Source organism: Rhyacophila brunnea, unplaced genomic scaffold (assembly GCF_057557595.1).
Source record: "Rhyacophila brunnea isolate RB1 unplaced genomic scaffold, BYU_Rbru_1.0 scaffold_6, whole genome shotgun sequence".
NCBI classification, from domain to species: Eukaryota; Metazoa; Arthropoda; class Insecta; order Trichoptera; family Rhyacophilidae; genus Rhyacophila; species Rhyacophila brunnea.
Genome location: NW_028233276.1, coordinates 44,094,081 through 44,118,511, shown reverse-complemented (window position 1 = coordinate 44,118,511; position 24,431 = coordinate 44,094,081). Strand labels below are relative to the sequence as shown.

Genomic DNA, 24,431 nt, shown 5'->3' with positions numbered 1-24,431 from the left:
GGTAAGGTTATGGCTACTGTATTTTGGGATGCACGTGAAATTATTTTCGTTGACTATTTGGAAAAAGGAAAAACAATAACAGGGGATTGTTATGCATCTTTATTGGACCAGCTAAAAAACAAAATTGAAGAAAAACGGCCTCATTTAAACAGGAAAAAAATCCTCTTTCATCAGGACAATGCCCGTGTTCACACATGTTTACGATCAATGGCTAAAATTGAAGAATCGAAGTTCGAATTGGTCGACCACCCACCGTATTCGCCAGATTTAGCCCCCAGTGACTTTTTCCTTTTCCCAAACTTAAAAAAATGGCTAAGTGGACAACGTTTTTTTTTCAAATGAAGAAGTCATCGATCGGACAAATGCTTATTTTGAGGACCTTCCAAAAACTTATTTTTCTGACGGTTTAAAAAAAATTGAGAAACGTCTAACCAAGTGTATTGAGCTCCAAGGTGATTATGTTGAGAAATAAAAAAAAAATACAAAAATAAAAACTGTTTTAATGCTTTTTTCTAAGGAATTATTGACCCACCCTCGTACCTAGCAGGGAAGGTCCTAGAAAGTGCGTGGGCCGATTGGTGCTTGTGCGCGAAGCCCTGAGGTAGGTACCTACCTACCTTGGTACCTATATTATTTTGGTAACCCTCAAAAACTCCCAGTATGGATTAATTACATTTTCATTATTTATACTTATATTATAGCAATTTACCGCACACTTTGATATTTACCGCCTAATAAATTATTCAAAATGTAAGATCATAGATTCATAATTCTGTATTGAACAACTAACATTGCTAAGTATCTAGATACGTCTTATTAAAGTACCTTCCTAGCTACCTACTGTAATTTCTTCTAACAATATTGTTTTATATTACATCGTCTACAGTTTCTACAATTATTCCTCTGAATTGTATGATTATCTTGCATTTAATTAAAATTAAAAACTGAGTTTAAACTACATAGGTACTACCTAGGTAGGTAGGTCTTTTTCTTTATTATTGCGACTCACTTATGGCGCTAGGACAATTAGGTACCCCAAGGTCGGACCTGGTTGTCAAGGATAGTTTTTCATGAACTCCTCGATTTGAAAAATATATAGGTAGATACCTAACTACTTAACAATTATGAATAATTTACAATAACTCACAACCTATAATAGTAATAAAGGTAATTAAAACGGGTATCGTCATTTGCTGAAAATTCACATAAATGTTGGAAACCCCTGCAATGTCTTTGTTGAAAACATATTTTCAGAAAAAAGGTAGGTAGTAAAATATTATAGGTAAAATATGTAGAAAAATAGAGATAACCAAAATTTCACAATATAGAGTTTTTATTGACAAACATCTATAGCTTGCTTATATTGGCTGAATGTAATATAACAACAGGTCTGAGAAATGTCATTTATTTTCTAGGTTATTGTTTGTGTTTCGTAGTGGTGTAATAGTAAAGTATTATCCCTGACATTTTAAATAGCGTATATTTAATGCTTCCATCGACAGGATATTTTAAAGGGATCAATTGTCCCTTTTATGACAGCGGTTTGTGCGAGAGACCGTATTGTCATTTTAGACATTCTCGCAGAGAATGTGCCGAAGCAAACGGAGACTCACTCGAAAACGGAGAGATCTTGCAGCAGCTCGTTTCAGAAGCCGTCAAAAAGGTTTTATTACATAAAGAAGCCACTGCTGCAGTTGTTGATAACGGCTCAACCTCCAAATCGATAATATCAAAAGTGGTACAGGAGTTAAATCCTACGACATCCAACGCAGTCGTCAATCCGACAGCAAAGGCCACCTACAATCCCACGCCGATTGCAGAGTTGAATAAATTACATCCCAATGACACCCCCAATGCCGCCCCTCCGGTGGTTACCGAGAAAAAAGAAAGTCACGTCAGGAAACATATTCCTGTGCCATATACACCACATCGTCCGGCAAGAAGTCATATATTGCGACTTCCTTTTCCATCCGAACCGAAAAGCGTCATTTATAAAAGGCCGGAAGAACTTCGCGGAACACAAGTTTCCGATGAAAGCAGGTACACACCGATTAATGCAGGGCAGGAATCAAGTATCCAGTATTTACCGGGCTCAGCGGGGGGCAAACAGCCGACACCCTATAATCCTGTCAATACAGCGACCGACGTGGCAGTAAAAGATCAATATGCCATTGGAAGTAGTGGCTATGTACCTACAGATATTACAAGTATAGAAACCAACAGTAAAGTCGCCCTTTATACACCTTCAGGGCAAAAAAACACGGGAGCGACATACAATCCTGGAGTCGTGCCTTCGGTTAATTATAGTACATCAGGATATTGTCCGGAAAATATTAATTATTCCACCAGTAAATCGGGTCCTACGAGTCCATGTTATTCTTCAGCTTTGAGATATGAACCGACTCCGTTGTCGAAGTCAAGATATCCCGCATTTTCCAGCGACGAAGAAGGAGAACCGGCCGCCAAAAAACTTAAGCAGAATGACGATTCTGATGAAAACTTTGAATCCGAATTTGAATTGTTAGGACAAATATTAGATGATGAAAATACGACTACTAGTAAAAAAGCAGTCAACCCCACTGTAGACTTGTCAAATGTTTCCGTAAGCCTTAAAGATAAAAATTCAAGTTCAAAAAGTGAGGCCACGTCTAAACCAAAAAGTGTATCAGATATTGACATTCATAAAAGACTTACAAAGCCTGAATCGTTGCATAGTCATGGTCATGTTCAAGATAATGATAAAAACAAACCCAACACAACGAAAGATAAAGAAAAACACTCAGACAAAAAAGTAAATCTCGATAAACAAAAATCATCTGACAAAGAGAAGGCTTCAGATAAAGGAAAACATTCTCACAAGGAACGGTCGGAGAAGGAGAGGCATCGAGAAAAAGAAAAATCTTCTGAAAAGAATAATACCAAAAAAGAAAAATTAACAGAAAGTGAAAAACATCCCAGAAAAGAAAAATCAGCAGAAAGTGAAAAACAAATAGAGAAAAATAAGGATTTACAAAATGACAAACATTCTAACAAGACAAGTAGGAAATCTAGCTCTAGCAGTAATAGCACTTCTCATAAACATTCAAGCAAGTCCATCATATCATCGAGCAAATCTGAAAGTAAATCGGGAAGTACTTCAAAATCGTCTGAATCAAAATCGAAACGCGATGGTCATCATTCTAAATCCAAGCACGACGATAAGAAATCAAAGGATGACATATCGAAATCTAGACATAGCAGCTCAAAATCGAGACACGATGATTCTAAATCGAATAAAAAAACTGACAAAACTTTGATAACTGAAGAGCGGCGAAAGAGCAGTCACAGTAGCGGTAAATCATCATCCGATTCTAGTAAAATCTCGAAAGAAAAAATATCCAAAGATGACAGTATGCAGCATTTTAACGAGTCGGATGCGGACAGTGATATCGAATTGATAGAAGATTTATCTGATAACGATGAAGATGAGATAAACGAAGAGTGCCTTAAAATATTTAAAGAGTATATTCCCACGGCTAAAGAGAGAGTCAATTCCCATGTGTCTAGCAAACCGGAGGAAAAGAAGGATGAAACGGTGGGTAAAAAACGACTCGCACATCCAACCAATCAGACAATTTACAGGTCCACTCCGACGGTAACGCCTAATTTCAAAACCAAAGCCGCATTGACGATGACAGACAGGTACGCTAAAGTGAGGGAATATCATGAGGAGAGAGGTACTAAAAAACCTGCACCCGAGCCGCCCCAAACTCAGAAATGTCTTTCAGTCAAATCTGAAGTGCCGAGCACTTCCAGTTCTAATGCCCCTTCTAAAGTTCGAATAGCCCATGTTCCCAATGTTTCAACGTTTCTCAACGCCAAAAAGTCATTGGCAAAACCCGCCGCCCCTCCACCCGTGCTCACCACATCGCAGACCATTTCGAAAGGGGTGAGTCGAGTCGCTCACATGCCCACCGACACGTTCTCCGAGAGGCCGGGAGTCCTTGAAGCATTGGCGTCTAAAATTCCTGTCAACATCCGTTCCAGGTATTTGAATTTGATGATCGATGAATGCTTGAAGATCTATCTGACAGCGGAAGACGCGTACGCTCGCTCGCAACAAGAGGAACTCAACACCAACAAGAAATGCACCGCCATTCCGATTTACAAAAATTCCGCAATCCTTACTATATCGAGACTGAGGAAAGAATTTCAAGAAGCGAATGGAATCAAGAAAAGCATATCTGACGACTCGACCGGCATCTCTCACAGCAAAGTGCTCATAGGCAAAATAGGACAAAAAGCGTCCTGGAGTATAGAAAATAAAAATAAAAATGAAATAGATTCCTCGAATTTCAGAGGAATAAGGTTCTATAAGAATATATCTCATTGGATACTTAATGAGGAACAACTCCGGGAGAACGGTTTTCCAAGAGTACATCCTGATATCAGAGAAAAGGGTGTCGCTAAAATATATACGATAAATACTAGACAGAAACCGCAGAAAGGCAATCTGAGATGGTGTTGCCGTTGCAAGAAAGAATTTGCGGTGGATAAAAAAGGGAATGCCATCATCAAAGAAGAATGCATCTATCATCCGAATAATAAATATAGATTCAGAGGTGAAGTTAAATATCAATGCTGCAGTCAAGACGGGTCTTCAGACGGCTGCCTGTCGGCTTCATGTCACGTCTACGAATACATAGATCATGATAACTTACGAGGCTTTGTCAAAACTCTATCCAAACATGACGACGATGATGAAAATATCGACTATGGAGTGTACGCTCTCGATTGCGAGATGTGTTATACGACCCACGGGTTAGATTTGACGAGGGTCACAGTCATCGATACGTCGTGTAAAGTTATTTACGAAACCTTAGTCAAACCGATTTATCCCATCATCGATTATAATACAAGATATTCAGGAATAACGGAGGAACAGATGGAAGGCGTGACGACCTCCCTTTTGGATGTGCAAGCGACCTTTTTGCACATGTTTTCTGATAAGACAATCCTCGTCGGTCACAGTTTAGAGTCAGATTTTAAGGCTTTGAAACTCCTTCATGACACCGTTGTGGACACTAGTGTTTTATTTCCTCATAAAATGGGCCCCCCGTATAAAAGAGCCCTCCGTAACCTCTCCTCCGAATATATAAGAAAGATTATACAGAATTCAGTGGACGGCCATGACAGTGCGGAGGACGCTACAGTATGCATGGAATTGCTGATCTGGAAACTAAAAGAAGATTTAAAACTACGGTAATGGTGAATTCACGATTAGAATCATTATTAAATTATTTCAAAATGTACAAGAAGTTGCTAATTTAAGTTGAAATTATTTTTCACCGCGTCCTTTCATCAACTGCATTTATATTAAGATAACTATTGTATGAAATATATGGGTTGCTGAGGATTGAACTAATACGATTGCAATGGAAGGCAAGTTGGGTAAATTGACTTCAAAATTAAATATACGATTTTAAATTCTACATAACTGTTATCAACATTCTATAAATAAAATTAGGTGTCATTCTAACAAGCCTTTATTACGATTCCATGAAAAAATATTGATATTTCTTTGTTCTTGTGAAATTACATACATTTGTATGAAAATAATAACATTTTATACACCTGTCCATAGGCTAAAATCCAATATTAGAAATAAAATAACTTTTCATGCACAACTGTTACATGTTAAGAGTCTTGTTTCACACGTAATTAACCTATTCGCTGTGGACCTTTTAATTAATATTTAATTACCACATTTAAATAAGAAGCTAATTATATCTAATGGCCATCTGATGGGCAACGCACCGGTTGCGTTGGAGACGCAGTGAATGCGTTAAGTACGTGGTGATGTGAAAACTGTTCGTAACTCATTTTTATTATGTCACTTGTATTTATTTAATTCTCTCAGCAATTTATAAGTTCTCATAAACTTATTAATATATATTTTTAAGGACTTTTGCATAACTAATTTAGTTATTAGTATGTTCCAAGTACAGGTAGCTCATCCCACGCATTTTCTACATTTCTATTCACTAGTTACCCACTATCAGTGCTCAGCCGTCGTGGTTTGGCGGGCTCGGCGCGGTGGCGTCTTGTGAAACTCAAACGTATAACCGTGTGTGAAATGTTCGTAGACAGTGTCTTCTTTGGGGCATAATACACACGGTTATACGTTTGAGTTTCGCAAGACGCTGCACCCGCCAAACCACTACGGCCGAGCACTAAGTGTATACTAATTTGCGGTACTTAAAAGTATAAACATAGATATAGTAGTAACTTTTAGTCCTGATGCATGCGACGTCGTTCCGGTGGGTATGCAGGGTCACTCAAATCGTACAATTGAGTAATTCCTCCCCCGCTGTAACAATCTTGCATGTGTCAGAACTAAAAAAAACTATTGTGTAGTAAGACTGATAATAATCTCAGTCACTCTCAATCCACTGTCGGGTGAAGGTCCCACCCTTGCTGTCTACACTCATCTCGGTCGATACTCTTACGTCGTCATGTACTTCAGCTAAACTTGATTGTCTCATCGGTCCAGCAGGTATCGTCAAGTATACGTAATATTAAAAATTTTGAGAATTTTGACATTCATTAGAAGTTCTTTATTTCAAACATGAATTTTATAAAATAATTAATTGACGTGGTGAGGATTGAACGAATACATGTGTACTGGTGACCGTGTTAAGTAAATCGACTCTTTAAAAAGTTGAATATGCAATTATTAAATTCTATATATCTAACTGTTTTCAAGATTGTATAAATGTGATCTTTTTGTCAAATGATTCATTATAATCCCACAAAAAAATACTGATATATTCCTTCATGTTTATTAATGTTTTTAGAAGGATAAGACATCAAGTCAAACAATAAAATTATATACAGTTAAAAATAATATACATATTTATTATAAATAATTATTGAGCTACCTGTATTTGCATTATGTAGACTATATTATTTTACATTCAATATTATGCAACTATTTAATTTCCCTGGAACCCTTCCTTTCCATCGTTAATGTATTTAATTTTGTTGCAGACTACTACAGCTATATCGCACCCTCGCAATTAAACTGCCACAATCCAAAAAACGTCAAACAGAGAAAATCAGCTTTGAAGTTTTTACCTTTCGCATTTTTGTACTATGTTTTTGAAATATGTTTAGATATTGAATGAAGTTTTGACTTGAATTTGATGACTTAGAGATATGAAATTTTCGGTACATATACTATGAACGATAGACAATGAAACGTAGTAATTAACTCAAAACACGTAAATTTGGACTTGTGGCGGTTTAGTTGCGAGGTGCGATATATCAATACTTTCCTTTTTAATGATTACAACATAATTTAAAAAACAATCATTGTTTTTGCAAATGATGGACGATTCTTGCAAACAAACAACCAGATGTATATCGCGAGACTCTCACGATTGGCTCTTATCGTATTTGGTTTTTGGGTTGTCACTCTGGATTCTTTATTATACTTTCATCGAAGCGGTGACACCGCAGAAGATATAATATAATTTAATTTTTTTTTACTCTGCGCAATATTTGCTGTAAGCTAAACCGAACTCCTTACGACACACTTAAATCAGCGCTTGCACCCATACGCCTAACTGTATACTTCAATACATTAACTCTTGAGAATCATCATTGCAACAAGCCGGAAACATTGAGGAAAAAGAATGAAGAACTTGGCAACCCGAAAACCAAATATGATAACTATATTTAGTATTTTTCTTCCCGAAGCTGTTCTTTGAATTGTAATTGTGTTTCAAATAACACTGTATTCTATTATTGATACTAAATTTAATATATACTTGAACATCAGCGGATTTATTCCGACTGCTATTCGCCGCTATCGAGGGCAGTTTTTCATATTTTTGTATTGAGGTATTATAATTTTTACAATAAGTTTGTTGTAATTGTTACAATAAGTGCTATGTTTTAACTGCACCTCTTTTGGCTGTGCTATCTTTTAGAGCGAGATAGACAGTTTTGACTGTTTAGACGTCTAACTTATGGTAACAAATATAATACCTCAATACAAAAATATGATAAACTACCCTGGATAACAGCCGATAGCAGTCTTGTGTATAGAATAAATGTGCTGATGTTAAGTGTATATTAAATTTAGTATCAATAATAGAATACAGTGTTATTTGAAATACAATTACAATTCACGTTTTATCAAAGAAGAGCTTCGGAAAGAAAAATACTAAATATAGTTGTGTATGTGTATAGAATAGATGCGCTGCAGTATATAATAATTCAGTGGCAAAGGATGGAGGTAGGTTGTGGAGATCCACCATAATAGTATCTATTATGATTTGGTTATGTGGGGCTTAATTGAATTTTAAAAATTAACTGACACCATCTGCAATTTGTATTCTTAGTTCAATGAAAATAAATAAGTATGTTTGACAATTTTTAGTGTGCACTATTTATGTTGGATCTTCACAGCCTACCTCCATCCTTAGCCGCTGTAATAATTTTAATGTCTTTTTCACAGTGTGGTATAGTATCTCTAATGAATAACAGAAGGATATTGAAAATTATTCAGTGTTACGTTGAGAGTGACCATGCAAATAGCTATCGCCTGTCATTATCGCTCAATAAAAATGTAGCATCATTACACCGATACAGTCATAGAACCATGAGCTTGCATGATTTAAAAAAAACCTGGATATCATAATTTGGTATGTAGGAGTGATATTCTCATTTGTCTGAAGTCTAAAGAATGATATATCTGTTGATTTAATTTTTCTTTAATTTAAGTTTTCTGTCCAAAATAAAATACAAACCATGTTTTCATTATTAGGATATTCAGAGAAATATTAGTCTCCTAATTACCAAAAGGATAAATCGGGTCAGTACGTTAAGGCCGTAGATAATTTCTTTGATTCCTGCACGTTGTTTGAATATAATTGGATTTCAGTTTATTAAGAGACAATTAATTATTGTAGTCACACAATTGAAAATACATGTCATATTATAAGGTTCAGAAGTTCAGTTGGGCTCAGTTTGCTTCGGTCGGATAAAAAGCCTGTATTACATGTAGTAAATTGTTCAAATGTAAAAAATAAGAAATGTATCTATACTTACATACAAGATAAATTGCACATTACTCTGATATTGTATCCGTGTGACAGCTGATTCCTGGTCGGTTGCCTATAGTTTCTTCAATGTAATGCTAAGTACCCACGCACGTTCTTGCTCGATGGTTTTGCTCGATCGAACATGTTGACTTGGAAGCATGCTTGTCGTTCAAGACGCTCAGTCAAAGCCGCCAAAGCGCTACACGTTGAGACATGCTGAACGGAATATCTGTCAAACATCGAGCAAGAATTACGGACCTTGAATCTTTTTCGCATCGAGCCGTTTGCTCGATATCGAACAAAAAAGTATCAAGCGAGATGGTAGACATGTTCGAATGAGCGTAAAACCATCGAGCAAGAACGTGCATGTGTACTTAGCATAATAGTAACTTTTCCTACAACGTAAAATTCCAGAAATTTAGTCACAAATAGGTCCTTTGAAAAAGTCATCTATATGGACTTTATTCAAACGTGGAATATTGTTACATTCAGAGTACTATTATAACACATGACCTGGTATCATTAAATATAATATTTCTTGCGCTTGTAATTCCTCAATAGTCTAATCCAGACGATGCGTTTATTCTAAAACATCTTGATATCAGTAATATAGTATCGTTAAAAATGTTCTTCATATATGCTAGGAACGATGCACGCGCTTAATGCCAGCAAAGTACCAATTGAGGGGCTGAGGATTGAACTAATACAAATGTACCAATGACCAAATTGAGGAAATCGACTTAAAGTTGAAAATGCAAAATGTAAATTTCACATGACTATTTTCCACAGTCTGTAAATGAGGAACTGAGCTTTTATTACTAATCCATGAAAAAATATTTATGTTTTTAGCGTTTGAAGGAGGACAAGTCAAAACATTCAAATTCTTATATACGGTTGTTATGAAAATAATAATGACATTTTATTCATCATGTTGGGAATAAATTGCTTATATCGTTTCCTACAAAGTAGTTCCATATTTTTCTTTCATAAGTCTTCTTTCACACAATTGGTATGTGGTGATGTAAAAACTGCTCATAAATCATTTTTTAATTAATAATATATTATAATAAATTGTTTATTTTATTCAACGAATAATTCATTCTTTATATTGAACATACATAATTTGAAAACACCTCATATAATACATATGCCTCTTTGAAAAAAATACAACGCCCGATGGGACTTTTAAATTATTAGTATGTTATAACTAAAATTTGGAGTGATACAGACGTCGCTTAGTAATTAAGACACTTAATTTATGCCTTGATTTAAAATACAAAAACTGATAGCCAAGAATTAACACAAATGATAAGTATTTCAATATGTGAAAATTGGTTACATGTAAATTGTATGTAAAACATTTCACCGTAGCACGGTTCACCGTGAGCTTTCTTATCGAAAAAAGATGACCGTATCCTATACGGTCTCCAATTTTATTAGATTCAATATGAACATTAATTTAATTTTCATAGCCGATTTTGTCAAAATTCATGAATACAAGAATGAAAACCTAACCTAACAAATAATCCAGTATATCGGTTACTTTTAAAATTTATTTGCTCCTGGCTTCCTGTAAAGTGTAAACCGACAAGAACTGTGTTTTATTTAGACATGAATTTTATGTCAGTACTATACGACCCAAAGAGGTTGGACGGTCTTTAATAATATACGGCCATATATTTCCGAAACAACATTTCACGGTGAAGTGTGATACGGCGAACTGCATACATACAAGTTTCTGGACACGGTGAAAATTACCAGTTTATTTCATCAAAATTAGATAAGACACTTGTGGCTTAATTTGTAAAGTGCGAATCCTGTGGATACAAGTTTCTCCCGTCGGGTGTCGTACTTTTTTCAAAGTTTTTTCCTAGTGGGTATCATCATCATCATCAGCCTGAATCTATCCACTGCTGGATGAAGGCCTCTTCAAGTTGCTTCCACTTCTCTCGGTCCTGTGCATTGCGTTGCCACGTACTTCCGCAGAACTTTATCATTTCATCGATCCAGCGGCCTCTAGGTCTACCTTGTGGACGTTTTGTACTTCTTGGATACCACTGGATGACTAGATTTGTCCAACGATTGTCTCTTCTTCGAGCTATGTGTCCAGCCCATCTCCATTTAAGGCTTTTAATAAACTCTATTACATCGCAAACCCTTGTCTGCTTCCTTATCCACTCATTCCTCTTTTTGTCCTTTCGCGTTATGCCCAGCATGCACCTCTCCATACCACGTTGTGCTACTCTAAGTTTCTGGATCTCTCTTTTACTTAGGGTCCATGTTTCACACGCATATGTCATCACGGGAAGCACACACTGGTTGAACACTTTGCGCTTTAGGCACAGTGGAAGGTCACTTTTGAAGACATTATTCAGGCGGCCGAAAGCACTCCAGCCTAGCTTTATTCTGCGAACAATTTCATTAAATATACATCCATCTATAGATACTTGTTGTCCCAGATAGATGTAGCTTTTCACCTGTTCGAGCTGAGTGCCATTGATGAGGATCTCTTTTTGGCCTGCAAAGCAGTTGAACATGACTTTCGTCTTTGTTACATTTATTTTCAAACCTACTTTGTTGCTTACTTCAGCGAGTTCCTGCATTCTGCTTTGGAGGTCTTCTGAGTCTTGCGAGAAAATTACTATGTCATCGGCAAAGCGCAGATGACTCAGGTATTCTCCATTTATGGGGATCCCTTTGTCATTCCAGTCAAGTTGCCTGAATAAGTCTTCAAGGGTAGCTGTAAATAGTTTAGGTGAGATTGTATCACCTTGTCGGACTCCTTTGCTGATAGGAAATCTGCGCGATGGTTTATGGAGAATTACAGATGCTGTTGCGCTACTGTATATATTATTGAAAATATTTATATAGCGTCCAGGGATTCCTTGTTTTCTGAGTGCGTCGAGTATTGAACATTTCTTTATCGAATCAAACGCCTTCTCATAGTCTATAAAACCCATGCATAGTGGCAGTTTGTATTCCTGGTACCGCTCTATGATTTCTCTGACGACTTGGATATGGTCCATAGTGCTGTATCCTCCTCTAAATCCGGCTTGTTCTCTCGGTTGGTTCTCGTCTAGTACATTTTGCAGACGGTTTGAGAGAATTTTTGTAAACGTCTTGTAGAGAATAGGGAGTAGACTTATTGGACGATAATTTGCTAGGTCTTCTCTGTCACCTTTTTTGTGAAGAATGACAATGCTGGCATTTTTCCATACCTCTGGGACATCCTCTTTGCATATGCAGGCTGTGAACAATTGTGCAAGTACTTCATTTGCATCCTTTCCTGCTTTTTTGAGGATATCTATCGTTAAACCGTCTTCCCCGGGGGCTTTCCCACTTTTCATGTAATTTAAAGCATGGGTTACTTCCCAGGATGTAATTTCGGGAGTATGGTCTTCCGAATTTCCATTTCTCTGAAGATCTAAGTCTATAGTCGTATTGTCAGTGTCATCACTGTAGAGATCGCTGTAGAACTCTTCAACTCGGCTTAACAAGTGTTCCCAATTTCTGACGATAGAACCATCTTTTGCTTTTAGTGCTGTGATTTGACGTTTTCCTATCGACAAGCATTGCTTGTTTTTGTTTAAACTTCTGCCTGCTTTCACAATTGCTTGTATGAGGTTTACATTGAATTTACGAAGGTCTTCTCTAATCTTCCTTCGGAGGGTTTTGCAAAGTGATGAAAACTCCATATCGTTTTGTGCCTGTCTATCGCTCTTGGTTTTCCTTCTCTGCTCCATAAGATTCAATGTTGCCTTCGAAAGCTTGGTGGAAGGTGTAACTTCTGAGCTTTTTACACCTGTTTTTTCTGCACATTGTAGAATAATATTCGTTATATCCTCCGCGTTGGATAGGGAAACGGTTTCGTTCTCATCTAAGAAAGCCGATAGTGCATTTTTGAGTTCATTTTGGAATTCAGTATTGTTCTGCAGGTATACGCGAGCATTTGACTTCTTCTGCAGTTTGGATCTTTCTGATTTGACGTTCAATCTTATCTTACATCTCACCATCCGGTGATCACTGCCGGTGTTAAACTGATTGATCACCTTACAGTTTAAAAATGTATATTTTCTGTCAGTGAGGATGTAATCGATTTCGCTGGTCCTTCCTGTCGGGCTTCTCCACGTCCATTTACGTGTAGGTTTATGTTGAAAAAAGGAATTCATGATGTGAAGATTGTTGGTTTCAGCAAACTCCACAAGCATGTCCCCTCTACCATCCCTTGAGCCATGTCCGAAATGTCCGACCGCTACGTCATCTCTTTGGTATGATCCAATACGTGCATTGAAATCTCCCATTATGATGTTGAAGTGGCATTTACTTTTATTTTTCAAGGATGTTATTTCCTCGTAAAACTCTTCCACTTTTTCATCAGGATAGCTCTGTGTCGGAGCATATACTTGCAAAATCTGAATCCGGTACCTAGCATTGATTTTAAGTATCACGCTTGCGACCCTGTCAGAAATGCAGTTGAACTCGACTATGCGGTCCCTCCAGGCTTTGTTGACAACAAATCCAACACCGCTCGTGCGTCCTTCATCGGTTCCTTTGGAGTACAGCACATGTCCGCTTTGTAAAGTAATAATACTCTCACCTTTACGCCTTACTTCGCTGAGTCCGACAACATCCCAGTGGATATTCCGGAGCTCTTCTTGAAACTCTACAAGTTTGGCATCGCTGGACAATGTTCTTGCGTTATATGTAGCAATGGTCAATATTATATTATCTGAGGTGTTTTCATATTTTGTATGTATAATATTATATTATCTCATTTGTAGTATTTTAATTCTCAGAACCACAAAATACTTCCTACTGCCTACTTTCTGAGAACAAATCTGATCTTTGCATTTTAAGTCTCCTTACACTTTGCATGTTTTTTAGCAACGCCACAAACACCAGCTACACTCACCAGCTTCCTATTCACATGCATTACATACACCGCATTTTTGATTCGTTTGTGGCACTTTTAAAAGGCGCCAATAAGTAAGGAGAGTAATTATTGTTGAACGGTACTAATACGTTACATTGATATTGCTACTATATTTAAAATTTTACTTGTCTATGATATCGTCATCAGGTGCTATAATAAAAATATCCTATGTATTTAGGACTGATAAAACATGTTTTGATGTAAATGTGACATGGTGGAATTCAACTCGATCATTCTCAAAGAGATGTCAGAATCAAATGATAACTGTTTTTATAACAGTGGCGAAGAGTGTCTTGGAGAGAGAAAGCGTGCAGTATTTGAAGTTGAATATTGTTTCATATTCAGTATTTTGCATGTATCTTTTTCACATGTTTACCTTTGAATTATATAATGCTGTAATTTTTAATTTACAAATAATATATAATTAGTTTATTTTTATTTATATTAGGTAATACATAAAAATTTTAATAATAGCATTATCTACCTTCTAAATTATTTTTATTTTAAATTATTACAGTCGATATTTAAATCAAAATGTTTAGGTAATGTACTACAGAAGATTGAGACAGCCTTCGGCAGACTGTTCGCAATTCTCTATTTGCAAATACAGTTTTGTTTTCCTGGTTATCCGTGGCAAACTGTTCACTGAGTATCTAGTTTTCTATGCAGCTAAAATATTTTTTTTATGATGTATTGTTAGCGTCTGCCGTTTATATATTTTTAACTCATCAATTTATTCTTGTAATAAATCAGATTCCATCGATATTAATTAAATTTCAATGTGCGTAACTTCAACATGTCAAAAAATAAGTGTTCAGCATTAAATTTCTTTACAACACAAAGTAAACATTGAATAATTATTTGCTATTGAGTATTTATTTTTACTAATGTAAGCGCTAAATAATTGCTAAGTTAGGGGTACTCGCTACTATTGGATAGTATCATTTGAATTTATAAGAGGAGGTTAATGGAATCGGACACCAATGATTGTTTTCGCGAATGGTTGCAAAAAGGAAAATGATATGTTTACATGTTTTATTCTGTGATAAATTTTGTCCATTCGATATGTAATTAATTTTACGTGGACAAAATGGACTGCAATAATTACGAGTTTTCGAGAATGTAATTAAGGTTTCCTCTGTTTAAACATATTTAATTTAAACAATATGTAACAGCTATGGTTTTATAATCCTATGCAGAGCTGTGAATTGATCAATTTAGAATTATCTTCATTTATGCTGTTGACAAAATAACGCTTAATATTATTAATAATTGTTTTGACCTGATCAATTTCTTCATAGTTAATCTCTCATGGTGAAAACAGTAATAAAGAAAAACATGCTTAATAAATTTTTATGCACGAAGTTGAGTGTACATCAAAATGTAGCGACCCATGTTAAGTATACAATAATAGTTAGGCATTGATTGGCCTGCGACTATTATAAATTATATTTTCTTATATGTACATAGTTAATTAATAATCATAGTAATTCTTAATATTATTTGTCGCGTAAGATAACATTCAATACTAGTGTACCGTCTATGCTTTCTGTTTCAGTAGATTGTAGGTACGTTTTTATTGTTTGAATGTGAATTCGACAAAATTTATTTATTCTATTATGTTTAGTTATTTAAAAAATATTGCTGTAAAATTTTACCACACGATATGAATTTTGTATTTTATAAAATAATATTATAATTAGCAATAAAATATGTTTTGTATACTGATTTGCATTTGTATTTTCCATCCCCATAGTATCAAATCTTTACCATTTATACCAGGGGTAGTCAACCTTTTTATACCTACCGCCCACTTTTGTATCCCTGTTAGTAGTAAAATTTTCTAACCGCCCACCGGTTCCACAGTAGTGGTGATTTATAAAATAGGGAAGTAACTTTACTTTATAAAATTTATAAAGCAGAGTAACAGCAAGTTAAAGCATATAATATTAATTACTTACCAAATACTTTATGTCAGACTTTCGCTAAGTTTGGCAGAATAAATCTTTATATAAACAACTTAATGTAGTTAAATCTATCTTTTTATTTATACTTTGCATACATAGAAGCATGAAGTCTGATGAAATTACATTTAATTAATTAAATTATTAATGAGATATATTACTGAGGCTGATGCATAATGAAAATGTTTTTAAAACCCCTACCGCCCACCAGCTGGAACGCCCACTAGTAGGTGGTAAAGACCAGGTTGACTACCCATGATTTATACCAATTAAATATTAATACTTAGATATAAAATAATCGCCTCATAATTAGGGGTTCAGAAGAATGGCATCAATACATTGCAAGTATTATATCACTTTTATATTTTGCATGACATTTCACTTACTTCCACTGGTCGGTAGAGAGCTATAAGTTCATTTGGGGAATGACAATATTCAAGGTGGAGTGTAGTCCACCTAGTAAAAATTGGCTGGTAGTGATAAGGTTTACGAAGCATGCAATAACAACAATAAACACATTGGCCCTGTGAATAGAAATGCTCAAGTGGTTTCACTATAGTTACACATTTTCCTAATAGTAACTTTATCACCAAGTGTTTCATTGAATATGATTCATAGGGTTGATACTAAGTTCCACCGAGGAAATATTCACATAATGCTGAATGAAGAGTGATTGGAGTATCTGATATGTGGGTGACTATTAAATTTAATATAATATAATGTTTGTGTAGTCTAGACATACCTTATCTATGGTCTAGCCCAGTGTCTGCCAAACTTTTTTACTTCACGGCACACAGGTGAATGGGATTTGTTCTGTGGCACACCAAATAAAAATGCCTTAGAAAGGAAATGTACCTTATGTATGAATAAAGGAAATCATAGTGTAGGTCAGTGGTTTCCAAACTTTATGTTACTACGCCTCCCTTTAAAAAAAAATCTAATCTTGGCGCCTCCCCCCCCTTTATTTCATTGAATAATACAGACACCTTTTTAAATAGTCAACAATGTAGTAATACAAAAATTAAAAAAAAATAATTATAAAAATTAATAAGGTTTTACTACTTATATTATATTCATTTTTAAATTAATTTGTTTTTCATGCGATGAATGTGCTTGTTTATTAGCACAATCAATTTCAATAGTAGTCAATCCAAATTCATCATCGTTCATTGACAAATGGATTCTATCATGGGCCCCACATCCTGAAGCGGGCCCCCAGGCCAGGATCTTTGGCGGGCCCACCTACCTATCGCTGAGGTTAAGGACAGTGTGGTTCTCGAATGTAGTGTTTCCTAAATTATACACGGGAGTTATCATTTAAGTATATCAATCATCATATATATCTAGGTATCACGTCAAATTGCAACGCACAACCACATATCGTCGCTTAAGATACAACACCGCGGAAGTCAATTAATTAAAATTTTCAAGGGAAACAAAAAACGTCTCAAAAAATTGAAAATTGATACCTTTTAACTTATTTTTTAAAAGGTATCAATTTTCAATTTTTTGAGACGTTTTTGTTTCCCCTGAAAATTTTTATTAATTGACTTCCGCGGTGTTAAAAATAGATAACAGCTTTGAAACAAATGAAATAATGTGAAAATTGCATTGGCAAACTAACCAAGAACTCAGTAAATATATATCTAGCGCAGAAATAATTTAAAAGTGGAAACATGGCGAACTTATTTTTTCCGAAGCTCCAATTTTTTAACTTTGTCTTTTTAAATCAGTGAATGCATTAGTCATCCTTGCATTGATTTATTCACCCAACTTTTTTAAAATTTCAACCAAATAGACAAGTTTTACAACAAAATTATCGTTCCTAAATAAATTTATCTCAAATTTCAACATTATGATTTGACCCTTTTATTGCATTTTTTCACGAGATAGCAAGCGCGCTTCACAATAGTATTGAAGTGAGGTATTATAAAATTAATCTCCATATTTTCAGACAGGTTTGCAAACAACCTTTTATAGTACTGTTTTTTTTTATATAGTTTATAACTAGCGGCCATTTTATAAACTATGAATTTACAGACTGCATACCTGTGGCTACATTAATTGTGTTAAACTTTTCGCGCCTCCCTTTGCAACCCTCCGCGCCGCCCCAGGGAAGGTAACATTTTATTTTAATATTTAACTAACATATTATTATATGCACATAGGTGGTAATAATTTTATAAATGAAAAAGTTGCAATTGATTTTTAGAAAGAATTCTGTCAAAACGCGACTAAAAATCAGATAAACAAACACGTAACTCCTCATTTACCATCTGTAACCGCTCTGGTTTTTTTTTTTATTTCATTTCAACGCGCGCTGGAAAACCAAATTTGCAAAGATACAACGATCCAAACGGTAAAAGAGATTTAATTGCTGTTGTAACCAATCGAGGATTTTGACCCCAAAGCGATGTCCAAAATGCTGACAACTCTAGCTCAGAAAATGAGGCTTTGTGCACAGGGTCGTTTTTTATGTTTATTAAAATTTCTTCCTCTGTTAGTGTCAGGTGTGTACCGTCGAATCTTGCAAATGGATTGATGACCCACTGGTACATTATTTGATAATCAAATGATGGAAAATACTTGTAAAATGATGCAAAAAGGAGTTCTATTGTCCTCTGCACTTCTGGTAAAATTTAAAATTTGTTGAGGAGGCATCTACACCTGGGAAGCAATCGAGCCATGAGTTTTTAACTTTTCTGGTCCACAGGTCTAACTTGTCAGCGAAAGATTTTAATTTTCCTGTAATTGTCATGATATTTTCGTTCGCTCCTTGCAGCCTTAAATTTAAAATTTTTAGATCATTAAGAAATGTGACTTCCAGCCACAAATTGTCCTCGTGAAGAAAATTATAACCCATATTTTCAGCATTGAAAAAAGAAATTATTGCTGCTCGCCTCTTTGCGATAGTACTTTTCCTTTTGAGAGCCAACGTACTTCAGTATGAAGCACCAAACAATTAAAATCAAAATGCACATTTTCACACAGTGAAAGTGAAATGACAAATATTTATTTGATTATGTAGCTGATGTTGAATTTATTTAAAGTTGAAGAAAATTTAAATGTATAGGCATTATTTAAAATGAACAGTTTGGAGGCTTCTTCCTTCGCGGCACACAATTTGGCAGACACTGGTCTAGCCTCGAATATAATATTATACTTACATAATTATTATTATGTATCATTATTTTTCAAAACTTTAACCAACACTGACCCATGAACAATTAGAAAATGGATAAGCAGGTCCATCTGTGAAATAGGTAGTGTACCACTAAAATAAACTAAAAATAATTTGACACACTGAAAGTTAGTTTTTCCTATTCACTAATAGATGGCAGTATTTAACTGATTATATTAACGAAAGAGAATAGTAGATTTTGTACATTAATAAATAACTAGATGTCGCTATATATTCTATTGTACCAGAAAAAATAATTGAATTTGTAAATAAAAAAATACTGACGGTAGGTATATAAAGTTTGTTGACCGAAGATTAAGGTGCGCGACGAAATTTTGGACTCGCTGCCATTCGGAGAGAGAACGTCGTGCTGGAAACACGTCAATTTGTTTCGTGATGGCCACGGGCGTATTAATTCTTAAATCGTGTAAAGATGACTAAAAACATTACCCATTTACTTTAAAAAGAAAACATGGCAATGCATATATTATTACTGTTACTGATAGAACAATAAACAGAACATTAAATGGACACATGTTGGATTTATATGGAAAATTATATTTCGTTTGACATGCGTCATTTGCACCCGCGACCCGCAATCCGCGCATCGCCTAGCCATGATCTTTTTAGACCGTGCCTCAACTGAGGTATAACCTTAATGTGTTGTATTGAATAAGTCGACAATGACATAACTTTATTACATCACTTTTATTCATAAAATTTGTAGTCTCGGAAAATAGCGAAGCCATCTTTTAAAACAACATATTTTTGACAAAGTTATCGATATGGCGGTACGAACACGAATCAGAGCATTTTTCAATACAAAAATTAATACTAAGCGTGAAGTATTTCCTACTTTACCGACATTTCAATTTTCGATATCAACAGTTGCGACATCCGCCCAGTATCAGAGCTTATGTAAAAAACAACATATGTCCCATCCGCGGCGATCGGGTTAAAACTAGAAATTAAAATATGCAAATAATCAACCGGTAAAATAGTAACCATCGATTATCAGATAATACGATATATTGACAATAATATTATTGTATTGTTGGGTGAAAATTTTGAATTATTATTGAGCGCTACGGTTTATTTAGAGAAACATTTACAATGATATGCTCATAGATGGCACCATTGACAGTATAATCGTCGAGAAATGTATTTTTATATTGTGAAATATTCGTGGTTACTTATTATCCAGGACCCAGCGCTCGAAATGGAAAATTTTATGAACCATAGCGCTTAATATTATCTAATTTATCGTATGTGTATTTTATAAAAATAAGTGTTAGATTTTTTTCAAATTAATTAATATTTCCACGAGTCGGGCGATAATTTTGGGGATTTCATGAATCGGAACGGCGCTCCAGTTCATTTCGAACCTTGCCAGAACCGCCGGTACCTTATATTAATTGTTATTACAAATATCAGAGTTATGCAAAGGCTCGATTTATGACATTTATGTAAAAATAGATAGACAACAAAAAAATGATTAGGAAAAAGTTTATTTAACTTCAATCTTCTTTTCGAGTATTTCAGAGAAAAAAATGCGTGGTAAGTTAGGGAGCGCTATGTTAGTTTTATGTTGTTAGCGAGGATTTCGACGAAATAATAATTTATTCGACAGCATTGCGCCGAAGTTACACGATGAGAGGCGCTGAAACCGATAGGGCAGAACAGCCCTATCGAGAAATATCATTTTGAATATTTTCGTCAATTACATTATTAATGGACAACGCGACATTCGCACATAATGTATAGGTAGACGTCACGCAATTTCCATTATGCGATATCACGCATCGGGAATTTATAGCAATATCACCTTTACTGTAATGTCATTAGAACAGTGTTTCTAGTGTCAATGTTCATTTGAGCGAACCCGTTCGAACCGAACCATTCGGCAGATCCAACAAAAAGCATCGGGAATTTATAGCAATATCACCTTTATTGTAATGGCGTTAGAACAGATTATGCCATTCGGCAGACCCGACAAAAAAGTGAGTGTCATTTTTTTCCCCAGATGCTTCGTCCATATTAATGTCATTGGTTTTCGTCGAGTTGTGACCGAAATAGAAAAAAATATTACCTGATCCAACTCATAAAAGAAGAAAATATGAAGAAAAAACTGTATAGTGTAGCCGCCACGCTGAACAAAAAAATAATGTTTCGTGAAATTGATAAGTTTGTATTTTTTAATACTAAAGCAGTGGTTTCCAAACTTTGTGTTACTACGCCTCCCTTTTTAAAGAATCTTACCTTGGCGCCTCCTCCCTTTATTTCATTAAATAATACAGACACCTTTTTAAATAGCCAACAATGCACTGATACAAAAATGAAAAAAAATATAAAAATAATTACAAGATAAAAAGAACTTTTTATATACAACGTGATTAAATTTTCTGTTGAATCATATAAACTTGACTTGACTAGCTTAAACGATCAAAAAAATTTGTACTTGATAAAAATACTGAATAATGAAATGTCATTTCGTCACCGTTCAGGCAAAAGTCACCAACCCTAAAAACATAGTTTTGAGATATCGCAATTTGAAAGTTTGAAAATGCAGGAAAAATCAGATTTACATGTTTTTATGGTTTTATCTACATTAAATTATTTTCTCATGTCTTCTTTGCAATTTCTTTAAGCTACTTTTACTTTTTGATGATAATTAAAAAATCTGGAAGGCTTTGAAGGAGGCAAGGTAGCTCAATTTATGGTTTGGTGACTTTTGCTTGTTAATAATCTGAACAATGTTAGCCAAAATAAGGATAGTGACAGGTAGTGATATAAGTAATAATGAAGATAAAGTGGTAAATAATAAGTTTTATTGAATGAAATAGTCTTTTAACATGTTTATTTTTGTGTTTTAAGATATAAATACATAAAGTTAATGAATTAAGTGGTTTGTTTGACTGTAAAACTAATGCTAATAACAAACCAACAAAAAAATTTGAAATTTAAGTAATAACATAATGAAAGCAAAGAAAGATTAACAGATAATAATTAAAAAGTACTCCTCGTCGGTATCACTTCCGACATCAGGTTCTGCATTCCTATTAATAACGCTGGTTGAGCTCGGCAGAGATTGGTACCAGTGGTAGAATTCTTGGGGTATCACACCTTTTTCACATAATACCATTAAGTCTTTATGTTTCTGTGAACTTATTGGTAGAGGCTTATTATACGCCTTTGACAATATATTTGGAAATGTTGGAGCAAGATTCCGAAGAGCAATATTAATTTCTAAATATTCGCCGGAATGGCCATACCTATATTTTATAATTGAAGGACTTTGTTTTTCAAATCTGAAGCATTTCACCTTTAACCAGTTAACTTTTTGCCCAGCCGTGTTCCTGGTTTTATTTTTTAATACTTGTTTGGACAGGAGACCCAAATCATAAAAATCGCTGTATTTCAGTTCTTTTGTGGTATACGGTGTCGCAGTTTTTTTATTGCGATTAGATCGAGCAGCTGAAAAAATGTTTATCCAATCATGCATCGTATACACACTCATGAATCGCTTCTGTTTCTCAATAGCACTGTGCATACTGTCACATTCCATCATTGAATGTCCGGATTCTAAAAACTTTTGCTCCAATACTTCAATATTGTCTGAGCTCTGCACCACGTACATCAAAAGGGCCACTATATTTTGATTGCGGTTCTGGCCACCGCACGTGTCACCAAAAATGGACACTTCTTTTATATTGCTTGGCAAGTTAGTCATATAACTATACAAGCATGTACCAATCTCGATGCTACCACGCTTGCCATTTACCTCATGCCAAGCATAACAGAAAGCATTATTAGGCGGAGCTCCTTCATAAATTGTCAAATTGTAGCAACAGAGTTTTCTGCTGTAATACAGAGGTGAGACATCGCTACTTAGAATTTGTAAAACACTCTGTAAATCAAAGGTTACTGTTGCAAAAGTGTTTTCTCGAGTTGCCCTTTCTTTGTCCATAGCTTTGTCGGTGTTGGCTTCCCTCTCCCTGTTTTTATGTTCGGTGTAGTTTTTCTCCAATTGTTTCTTCTCGTCACCGTCCTTCATTGCGTTATATTTTGTGCAGAGAGCACATTGGTCTTTTCTCGGTCTAAAAAAGGAGTAATTATAGTCCTTGCAAAATATCCTTTTGTAAGATGTGATGCTTGGAGGTATGACATCCTTTCCTTTGCAAAATTCTGTGAACAGTGCAAACATTTTTGATATCGATAATTTACTGTCTAAATATTGCCGGCTCGATGATTTTTTCCTCATTTCCTCCTCCTCCTCATTTAGTTCCTGTAATAAGTAGTAATACAATTATTAATATATTGATAATATTATTACTGGTGAACGTTTTAGCTTTACCCTACACAACAAAATATACTTACAATAATAGGCACAGCACTTGTATCTGTCACTTCCATATAAATATAGTTAGGCGATTCGCTAATAGAAATGTTATCCATTACATTCTGAAACAATACAGTATGTAAGAATTATTATTTTTTCAACATAATAATAAAAACAATACAATTGGTTGGTTCTGTTAAAGTTAACTCACATCCTGGGTATCGTCATTGGAATCAACTTCATTAATTTCCATGATATGGGGATTTTGATTTAATACATCTTTACGATGCATAGAATCATAGGTTGTACTCTGAAACATAAATAATATTTTTTACATTAAATTCAGAACTTAGGTGTGGAACAAAACGCCTTAATTATGCTAAAATGAATATGAAAACAAATTTACCGCAGGGGCAGAGTTAACATCAGATTCATTGACGTTCATAGTGCTTAAATTATGTTGTGTACCGGATATTCTGTATCCATCTTCAATAAATTCAGTTGAAGCACTCTGAAATACAAGAAAAGTACTTCATTATCAAGTATAACCTCCAAATAATTAATATGGTAAATAAGACAATTTCAGTCGATTCACTTTAATGTCTTTATTGAATATAAGACAAATATTTCATTGTAATTTCATTGGGAATTGAATAAAAAGTTTTGTTTTCGACAAACACTTACCGGTACAACAATTTCAACGTCACTTGATGCACTGTGATATTTCGAGTAATGCATGATAACAGAACTCCTGTTCGACAAATAAATATTACAAATCTTGCAAAGCATTACGGAATCTGGTAATATAACAACAATTAGTCCCAAACAATCCACAATCGAAACAATATCGTAACTCGAAAATCCAAACGTTCAATGACAGTTGACACGATGCAAGTGTAATCATAGACGAAAATGACCATAAACG

The 24,431-nt window shown here is 34.9% G+C and overlaps 2 protein-coding genes across 2 annotated transcripts; one reads left to right on the top strand and one right to left on the bottom strand.

Moving 5' to 3' along the window:
- Positions 1–1,362: 1,362 nt before the first annotated feature.
- Positions 1,363–7,430, top strand: LOC147065709 (uncharacterized). The gene has a single exon (XM_085956797.1). The coding sequence runs from the start codon at positions 1,487–1,489 to the stop codon at positions 5,243–5,245; it is 3,759 nt and encodes a 1,252-aa protein (XP_085812923.1). The 5' UTR covers positions 1,363–1,486; the 3' UTR covers positions 5,246–7,430.
- Positions 7,431–21,657: 14,227 nt separating this feature from the next.
- Positions 21,658–24,404, bottom strand: LOC147065708 (uncharacterized). Its single transcript, XM_085956836.1, has 5 exons — positions 24,191–24,404; positions 23,913–24,017; positions 23,718–23,816; positions 23,545–23,628; positions 21,658–23,452 (listed from the first exon to the last, which is right to left on the bottom strand). The coding sequence occupies exons 1-5, from the start codon at positions 24,293–24,295 to the stop codon at positions 22,160–22,162; spliced, it is 1,686 nt and encodes a 561-aa protein (XP_085812962.1). The 5' UTR covers positions 24,296–24,404; the 3' UTR covers positions 21,658–22,159.
- Positions 24,405–24,431: the final 27 nt, after the last annotated feature.

Bases quoted from the DNA above. Each gene is read 5' to 3' on its own strand.
- LOC147065709 (XM_085956797.1), top strand. From the start codon at position 1,487: ATGCTTCCATCGACAGGATATTTTAAAGGGATCAATTGTCCCTTTTAT.
- LOC147065708 (XM_085956836.1), bottom strand. From the start codon at position 24,295: ATGCTTTGCAAGATTTGTAATATTTATTTGTCGAACAGGAGTTCTGTT. The intron at 24,018-24,190 runs GTAAGTGTTTGT...CTTGTATTTCAG, and splicing joins ACGTTGAAATTGTTGTACCG to AGTGCTTCAACTGAATTTAT. The intron at 23,629-23,717 runs GTGAGTTAACTT...GTATTGTTTCAG, and splicing joins CCAATGACGATACCCAGGAT to AATGTAATGGATAACATTTC.